Source organism: Elephantulus edwardii, unplaced genomic scaffold (genome assembly GCF_000299155.1).
Source record: "Elephantulus edwardii isolate Elephantulus edwardi_28Jun2011 unplaced genomic scaffold, EleEdw1.0 scaffold00109, whole genome shotgun sequence".
Classification (NCBI taxonomy): domain Eukaryota; kingdom Metazoa; phylum Chordata; class Mammalia; order Macroscelidea; family Macroscelididae; genus Elephantulus; species Elephantulus edwardii.
In genome coordinates, this window is record NW_006399859.1 from 8,495,921 (window position 1) to 8,503,986 (window position 8,066).

The window sequence follows — 8,066 nt, forward strand, 5'->3', positions numbered from 1 at the left end:
TCGTTTGCTAATGGATCATCTGGATTGGGAGCACTTAACAAAGCCTGGATCGAAAGCAGAACTGTGCGGATCTGCGGTGCTGGGGACCACTTATCTTTCAAAATATCTAAACATATTCTTCCCAACTTGTCTACATTAGGCTGATAAATTTTGGTCGTGAAACGTACTTTAGGAGCTGCCATTGGGTATTCTTCTGGAAGGAATAGTTCAAGTTTAAAAGTCCCTCCCTCAAAGGGGGAATCCTGGGGGCCAGCAATGACCACATGAAAATAATGAGTGTTGCTCTCATCTAGTTCTGCTTTAATCCCGGGAACAGGTTCTGCCAGCAAACGCTGGATTTCCTTGATAATCCTGCGGGGCAGCCCGGCCATCTTGTCAGATCCCGAGTTCGGCCTCTACTCTCGTCTCTGGCTCTTCTTCTCCATCTATTAAAGTGCTGCCAATTTACCCAGTAGTGAGAATATTTGTCTTCTTGATGTTGAGCTTCAATCCATATCAAAGACTACAGTTCTTGACCTTTTGCAGCAGCACTTCAGGTCTTCCTCAGTTTTAGCAAGCAAAGTTATTTCATCTGCATAACATAGGTTGTTAATGAGTCTTCCTCCAATCCTGATACCAACACTCCAGAATGGTTTTTTCCGCATATATATTGAAGATGGATGGAGACAGGACACATCCCTGACACACTCCTTTCCTGATTTTGAATCATTCATTTAGTGTTTCCTTGCTCTGTTCTGAGGACTACTTCCTGGTCCAAGCATAGGTTTCACAACACAATCCAGTGCTCTGGGATTCCCATTCTCCTCAAGGTTAACCAAAATTTGTTGTAATCCATGCAGTCAAATGCTTTTGCATAATCAATGAAACACAGATAGACATTCTTCTGGTTCTGTTTGCTTTCAGCCAAAATTTATCTGACTTTGATGATAATGTCTCTAGTGTCACTACCTCTTCTAAACCCAGCTTGTATTTCTGGTAGTTCTATGTCAATATGTTGTTCCTGTCATTTTTGGATAATCAGCAGCAGCATTTTGCTTATATGTGATAGAAAGGATATTGTTTGATAATTTCCACACTCTGTAGGGACACCTTTTTTTTAAATGGGAATAAGTATGAATCTCTTCCAGTCACCATTATGCAGGGTGTTACTGTATTGTCCTCCAATACTGATGCCACATTCTTTTTCATATAGGCCAGCTTCTGGAATGATTTGCTAAGCATACAGATTGAATAGATATTACAATGGATACAGCCCTTTAGCACATCTTTCCTGTCTTTAAACCGTGGAGTGTTCTCTTGTTCTTTTTAGATAACTGCTTCTTGGTCTATATATAGGTTTCAACTAAGTACTATAAAGTGCTCTGGGATCACAGTCATATCAATTTCATCCATAATTACTTAGTTATTCACACAGACTCTGCAGAGTCAAGAAAACAAAGATAAATATCTTTCTGGTATTGTGTGCATTCAACTAAGATATATTGACATTAGCAGTGATGTCCTTCATTCCATGATCCTGTCCTATCCTGTGCTATCGTCATAATTTCTGACACGCTAGAAGTTACTGTGTCAATCCATCTCATTAGGGGGTCTTCTTCTCCTTTGCTGAATCTCCATATTTCCAAGCATGATGTCCCTTTTAAAGGAATGAATATCCTTACCTAGCACTATATCCAAAGTATGAAAGACAAAACTTAGACATCTTTGCCTCCTAGGAGCATTCTGGCTGTGCTTTCTCCAAGACATATCTATATATAAATGAAAATCCAAATTTTCTGTGAGCTTTCCGTAAAATCACAATAAAAGGAAATACCTATCATCTTATCTATCTATCTATCTATCTATCTACCTACCTATCTATCATCTATCATCTCTCTCTCTTACCAAAAATGGTATCTGTTTATTCTTTTGGCAATCCATAGAATATTCATTAGTTATCTCCAACACCAGAACTCAAAGGAATCCATTCTTCTGTCCTCTTTGAAGACCTGGATCAGGCACACCTTGGTTTTCAAACTTCCCTCATTGCTCTTTAGCATTTTGGAGATGCCCCATCAGTCTTGCCCAATGCAAGATGTCTCCTGATTTCCTGACTGCTGGTACCAAGGATGCTGATTGTTGATATAAGCAAGATGAAACCATTAATAGCTTTAATCCTCTATCTATCTATCTATCATCTATCTATCTATCTATCTATCTATCTATCTATCTATCTATCTATCATCTTAATGTTGACTGTTGGTCCTATGGTCCTATGATATGTAATCCATACCGAAGGCTGTAGTCCTTGATCTTCTTTCTCTTCAGTTTCAGCAAGTGAAGTTGTGTCACCTGCATACTGCAGGTAATTGATGAGTTTTCTTCCAATTCTGATGCCACTTTCTTCTTCATAGAGTCAGGCTTCATGACTTGCTCAGCATATAGATTAAATAGGTATAGAGAATGGATACAATCCCCACACATAGAATCTTTCAAGAAAGAAAGGAGCTTAGTGTGTTTTTTTTCTTTTTGGGTTTCTAACTCCATTCTTTCAACATTTCATTACAATACTTTGCTTTGTCTTCTTTAGCTGATTTTTTACGTTTTCTATTCAGCACTTTAACTTCAATATTCCCTCCCCTTTTTTTCACTTCCCTTTGTTCTAGTGCAAGTTTCAGAGTCTCTTCTGATATCCTTTTTGGCTATTTCTTTCTTTCCTGGCTTTCTTTATGGATGATGTCCTTGATACTATCCCATAACTTCTCTGGTCTCTGGCCATTAAGTGTTCAGTGCATCACTTCTACTCTTGAGATATTTTTAAAATTGAATTGAAGTAGATTTAAGGTTGTGTTTTTATTATTGTGGACACATTTTCGTTTTCTTCACCTTCAAATTTACCTTACATTTGAATAATTGATAATCTGTTCCACAGTCAGCCCTGGCCTTTTTTGACTGCTGATAGTGAGTTTTCCCAATGTCTCTTACTATAGACATAGTCAGTGTGATTCCTCCTGTATTGTTCATCATGTGAGGTCTTTCTGTATGATCAAAATTAGCACTTTCTTTAAAAAAGTATTTGCAATGAAGAAATAAGTCATCTTATAAAATTCTGTCATGTAATCTCCAGTCTCTCTGGAGACTAAGGTACGTTTGATACAGGCCATGGTCTTCACAATCACTTGTTATGCATCAGAGAGTTGGACAGTGACCAAGGAGGATAGAAAGAGAATTCATGCCTTTGAGCTCTCGTGCTGGAGAAGAGTATTGAGAATACCATGGACTGCTAAGAAAACAAACAGATTCGTTCTGGAAAAGGTTAAACCGGGTGGCTCCTTGGAGGCAAGGATTCTGAGGCTCTGTCTAACATACTTTGGACATGTTGTGAGGAGAGACCGGTCCTTGGAGAGAGACATCATGCTTGGGAGGGTGGAGGGATGGCGAAGGAGGGGGGAAGGATGAGGTGGATTGATTCAGTGACTGGGATAATCGGGATGGGAGTGTCAGAGACAGTGCGATTGGCACAGGACATAGCAGAGTTTAGGGCTGTTGTACATAGGGTCGCTATGAGTCGCAAGCGACTCAACGGCACATAACAACAACAACAATCTCCAGCCTCATTTCTGTCACCAAAGCCATATTTTCCAACTACTATATCCTCTTTTGTTTCAAACTTTTGCATTCTAGTCACCAGTAATTGGTGCACAGTGACTGTGTGTTTAATCAATTTCAGATTGCTGATGTTGGTAGATATCCTAACTTTCTTTGGCTTTACAGTTCATGTAAATATTTAAAGAACAGCTTTACTAACAGGTTTATATTCATATTGATAATATCACTCACAGTATTGTACTTCAGGCTAAATCTTCAAATGCTATTTTTGTGACACCAATCCTCTTTAATTTGTCATTCCTGGCACGGTAGATCGTAAGACTGATTCACAATGGCCAATACCAGTTCATTTCAGCTTACTAGTCATGACTAGCATATCACTCTATGATTCATTTTTTTCAATCTCCAGGGCTTTTTTCCCCCCCTAGAATTTGAGTTCATGCATTCCATGTTCCAATTATTAATGGATGTTTGTAGCTGTTTCTCCTTAGTTCAACTCTTGCCACCCCAGATAATGAAGGCATTTCTTTGGGTGAAAGCTTCATTCCATCTCCATCATTGCAATTGTTCCCCCTTAAAGAGACAGCTCTTCGCAAGTCATATTTTGAGTGCCTTCCAACCTGAAAAGCTCATCTTCCAGTGCTATATCAAACAATGTTCTTCCATTGTCCATATGGTTTTCAAAGGCCTATTGTTTTAGAAATGAATGACACACTAGTTTCTTAGTCGGTCTGAGGTTGAAAGCTCTGCTGAAAGCCATCTGCTTTGAATGACCTTTCTTGTGTTTGAAATACCAGTGGCATAGCTCCTAGCATCAAAGTAACACATAAACCACAAAAATAAAGGAAACTGACAAACTTTCTCTTGTAGATCTGATCTATTCTAATGTCTTTCAATTTAACATGGGTGGATCTTGATTATGCTTTTCTAGTTTTGTACTTAACTTTAATTCTATGTTTTTAACTTGGTATCTCTGCTTGGATATACCTTTTTCACTATAGAATCACCAAATTTATTCTCTTCCTCCCCTAAATAAGCCTTTTCAAGATGTTCGTATTTTTTATAGTGGTTAGAGATCTCAGTTACCTGAATTTGAAATGTCAGCTATGTGCCTTCTTATTTTTTCTTTGTATATCCTTACACTTCCCCTTATCAAATGTCTATTGAGTGCTCATTACATGAAAGGAACCATCCTAGGCTCTTAGAATTCATAAGTGAAGCTAAATAGACAAAAGTAACATCTTTAAAGATCTTATCTAGTCTTCATTCTTCAATTTATCCAATAAATATTTATTTAGAGTAACGAGTACTTACTGCTTTATTTAGGCCTTTCACAGAGAGCTTCTCTGATATGAAAACATTTGCATAAAGCCATGAATAAAATGAGGGAGCAAGCCATGCAAACATGGAGGAAGAGCTTTTAGACTATGGGGATAATATGCAAAAGGGTCTTGAAGTTAGAGATGCTTTACTGTTCATAGAATGTTGCTACTACTAGTGTGTTTAGTGCAAGTTGTTAAAAGGAAAACTTCAATAATGTTATAGAGGTTATCTGTGAGCAGATGGGATAGAATCCCCTAGACCATGATGAGTAGTCTAGTTTTTATTGAAGGAGAGGGAATCCATTAATAAGTTTAAGAAAAACATAAGATGATCTAATTTAGTTAAAGAACGCAGCCTGCTGTTAGAACAATAAATTGTGGGAAAGCAGGTATGGAGGCAAAAATGACCAATTTGGAGGTTAATACCGTATTTGATGAGAGATGATGATAGCTTGGACTAGAGTGGTAGCAAATTGAAAAGGTGTGTATTATGAATGGATGAATTAGAAATAGGAGCTTGTTCTGGGTAGCTCAAGACTTTTGGCAATACAGTTTGGTAACTTTGAAAGACCATTTTCCTTAGATGGTTACAGCCCTATGCTGGGGATATATGACTGAGTGAGCTACATCTGACTTGCTCCCTCAGCTATATCCTATTGTACAATAAATAGATATATAATGGTTCACAGAAATTTTGGATAGAGATGAAGGGCCTGTAGTTACTTATTTTGTCCTCTATTCCTGTTAACTTCCTCCAGGTCCTTATCACTTCCCTTAATATCTCTAACTAGATTGAAAAGTTACTGTAGATCAATAGGTTGTAAATATATGGCTTATTCTTTGACTAATTACTGATTCTCTATTTGTAGTGTCACTTATGTTGATGTGAAAATAAAGAAACCATTTATATCAGTTGTTTGCATGGATCATGTATACAAGGTTCCTGAGGTCTGAAACAGTTATGCATATTAATAAAATCTAATTATAACATATTACATTCTTTGTTAAGAGGCATAAACTGTCAATGTGTAAAGGTCACTGGTGTGATATTTGCAAGTTGAAAGTGAGTACATTATTTGGAAACTTGTATTAATAATTGTCATTTGAGAGGTTGATTGTTTCAGTGTGCCTGGGTTTGTTTTAACAGCTATTTCTTACTGTAAGAAAAAATGTAAATACTTTATTTTCAGTAATATGTTTATATTTTGATAACACAATAGTATCTTAAAATGATATGACATAGAGGATAGAGCAAGTCTAGGGATTGCTGCCAAGTCCTACATAGTAGCAACACAGAAAGAGTTTAGTCATTTTCACTTAATGTTTGAAATCTACTGTGTTAGAGGTATTGTGCAGATGCTGTGCTAATTACTAGCTTATTTTCCATGTGGTTCTGTTTTAATGAAGCGTATTTGATACAGATGGTTGAAAGTAAGTTGAATGATGTCTAAACTGGCCCGGATAAATTCCTACAGTCCTTATCCAATACTTAACAATACTTTTGTAAATTTTCTTCATTCCTAATTTTTTTATTTGGTTGAAAAGGGGCTAAAAGAACTGAAAACTATTCTTTCTTTAAACTTGACTTGCAAAAATAACCAAAACAATATTTTCTTTCCAGAGTTTAACTCATAACCATATTACAGCTTGATTTCTTTGGTATTAATTTGGTCTTTCTCATCATTATAAAGATTTTTGAACATGTTCAGCTGAACTAATGGGCAACATGATGACTGAACTATAGAAACAAAACTGGCTTTACCAAGAACTGAAACTAGTTTCATGTGTATGGAAATAATTTTGCCTTTGAGGGCATGTTAAAAGCAGTCCAAAATATTAATTATTATTATTTGTCCATTTTCTTTATGTTACACTATGAAATTAGACTTATTAACTACTAATGTTCTTCTTGAGGCACGGCAGGTTTGAGGGCTCAGAGCACTTGTGGTGTGGTGTTCTTTTGGCCCCACATGGGGGTTGGCAGAGCGGACTTGCCAGAGGAACTGGGGGTCTAGGGAAAGGAGTTTGCCAGCATTTGGGCGTGTTGGATTTTAAGACACTGAAGGGCCTTTGGGCCTGTGACCCTCAGGCTTGCCTTTCATTGTTTTTGTTCAGACATTCCTCTAGGTCGTATAGCCCTGGTGTACAAGTTGCCATACAGCGGTTAACTTGTGGTTGCCATCAGGCTGAACACTGTGACACTGATGTGTCAAGTGCGTTAATGGTTGGTTACGCAATGTGGACAGAGAGTGGGTAGAGCTCCCCGATTAAAACAAGCTTGGAAGGAGGAGTGGCATCTACTTCCATAATAGCTTGCCTCCAGAAACCCTATGAACCTGGAGAGAGGATGAAAGACACCCAAGCATTGAGGACTCTCCTTCATAGGGTTGCCATGAGTCTTCTGCGACTCGATGGCACTTAACAGCAACAACAGCTGCTACTACTATTAGGTTAGAATTGAGAATAAGGCTAAATTTTCTAGCAGCCTTGCAAACATTTTGCTTTTTTTTCTTTTAGAGAGAAGAATATTAATACACTCACTGCATTTGTCTTAAATGTTTTGAAATAGTTCAGACATGTTATCTTAACAAAGATATGCTTATTTCCTCTGAGTATTGTACTTGTAAATTAGAAATGCTACTGAGCTTGAAGGACATCAAACCCTTAGTCAAGTATGTTTCTTCCTTTTATGGATACCTTTTATAAATAACCAATATGTATGTACAGAATAAGAAAAATAATGTAATATTCTAAGCAGTAATTGACCCAAAGAACTAAATAGTTATTAGCACATGAACTTTTTTGGTATCTTGATTGTTGTTCCTCTTTTGTTGCTAGGGTTTTCAAGGACCTGTTACTTTAGAAAGGGAAAGTCAATCTGCTTCCTGTTGTTGTTTGTTGTTATGTGCTGTTGAGTCGTTTGTGACTCATAGCGACCCTATGTACAATATATTGTTATATTTTATGTAAACTGTTTTCAAAGATGTAGTTCAATAAATCTGATATGTTGTTGTTGTTATGTGCCATCTAGTCGCTTGCGACTCATAGCGACCCTATGTACAACAGCCTTAAACCCTGCTCTATCCTGTGCCAATCTCATTGCCTCTGACACACCCATCCCGATTACCCCAGTCACTGAATCAATCCACCTCATAG

At 37.4% G+C, this 8,066-nt stretch overlaps 2 protein-coding genes across 2 annotated transcripts in view; one reads left to right on the top strand and one right to left on the bottom strand.

Annotated features, from left to right (window-relative positions):
• LOC102870980 (ubiquitin-conjugating enzyme E2 N-like) overlaps positions 1–371 on the bottom strand; it is a 23,666-nt gene extending 23,295 nt beyond the window's left edge. The window contains exon 1 of the mRNA XM_006892079.1: positions 9–371. Coding sequence (XP_006892141.1) covers positions 9–371 — 363 coding nt within the window. The remainder of the gene's footprint in view (positions 1–8) is intronic.
• SOX6 (SRY (sex determining region Y)-box 6) overlaps positions 1–8,066 on the top strand; it is a 704,108-nt gene that overhangs the window by 101,337 nt on the left and 594,705 nt on the right. The window lies entirely within an intron of this gene.